Consider the following 534-nt stretch of genomic DNA (forward strand, 5'->3'; position numbering starts at 1 on the left):
GAAGGTGTATACGGCTCTCGCGCTGCAGCACTGGAAGATTAAGCTGCTGCTGCATGCGTTGTCTGCGATGCAGCAGGCACCAGACCTAGCTTTCGTGCGGTGTACAGACACCCCAGCAGCAGCAGCAGCAGCAGGAGCAGCAGCACCAGCAGCAGCAGCAGCAGCAGGATATAGCCCGCAGCATAATACTGTATGGATCTGCAGCAACAGACTGATGTCTTACTTCTCCTTTCGGCGGCTGCTGCTGCACGAGCTGCTGCATGCGTTTGACTTTGCTAGAGCAGACATCACCAGCAGCAGCAGCAGCAGCAGCAGCAGCAACAGCAGCAGCAGCAGCAGCAGCAGCGGCAGCAGCAGCAGCAGCAGCAGCAGCAGCAGTGACTGTTTGCAGATTGCATGCACGGAGATACGTGCAGCAAATCTATCGGGGCAGTGTGGTGTATGGAGCAGCAGCAGCATCAGCAGCAGCAGCAAGAGCAGCAGCAGGAGCAGCAGCAACAGCAGCACCAAGTGACTCGACTTCTGTTGCTGCTG

The 534-nt window shown here is 57.7% G+C and overlaps 1 protein-coding gene across 1 annotated transcript in view; it reads left to right on the forward strand.

Annotated features, from left to right (window-relative positions):
- Positions 1-396: 396 nt before the first annotated feature.
- EMH_0093470 (uncharacterized protein) overlaps positions 397-534 on the forward strand; it is a gene marked incomplete at both ends in the record, with an annotated part of 909 nt that continues 771 nt past the window's right edge. Inside the window, one exon of the mRNA XM_013501981.1 lies at positions 397-532. Coding sequence (XP_013357435.1) covers positions 397-532 — 136 coding nt within the window. The remainder of the gene's footprint in view (positions 533-534) is intronic.

Source organism: Eimeria mitis, genomic scaffold, assembly GCF_000499745.2.
Source record: "Eimeria mitis Houghton genomic scaffold, Emh_scaff8010, whole genome shotgun sequence".
Lineage (NCBI taxonomy): Eukaryota > Apicomplexa > Conoidasida > Eucoccidiorida > Eimeriidae > Eimeria > Eimeria mitis.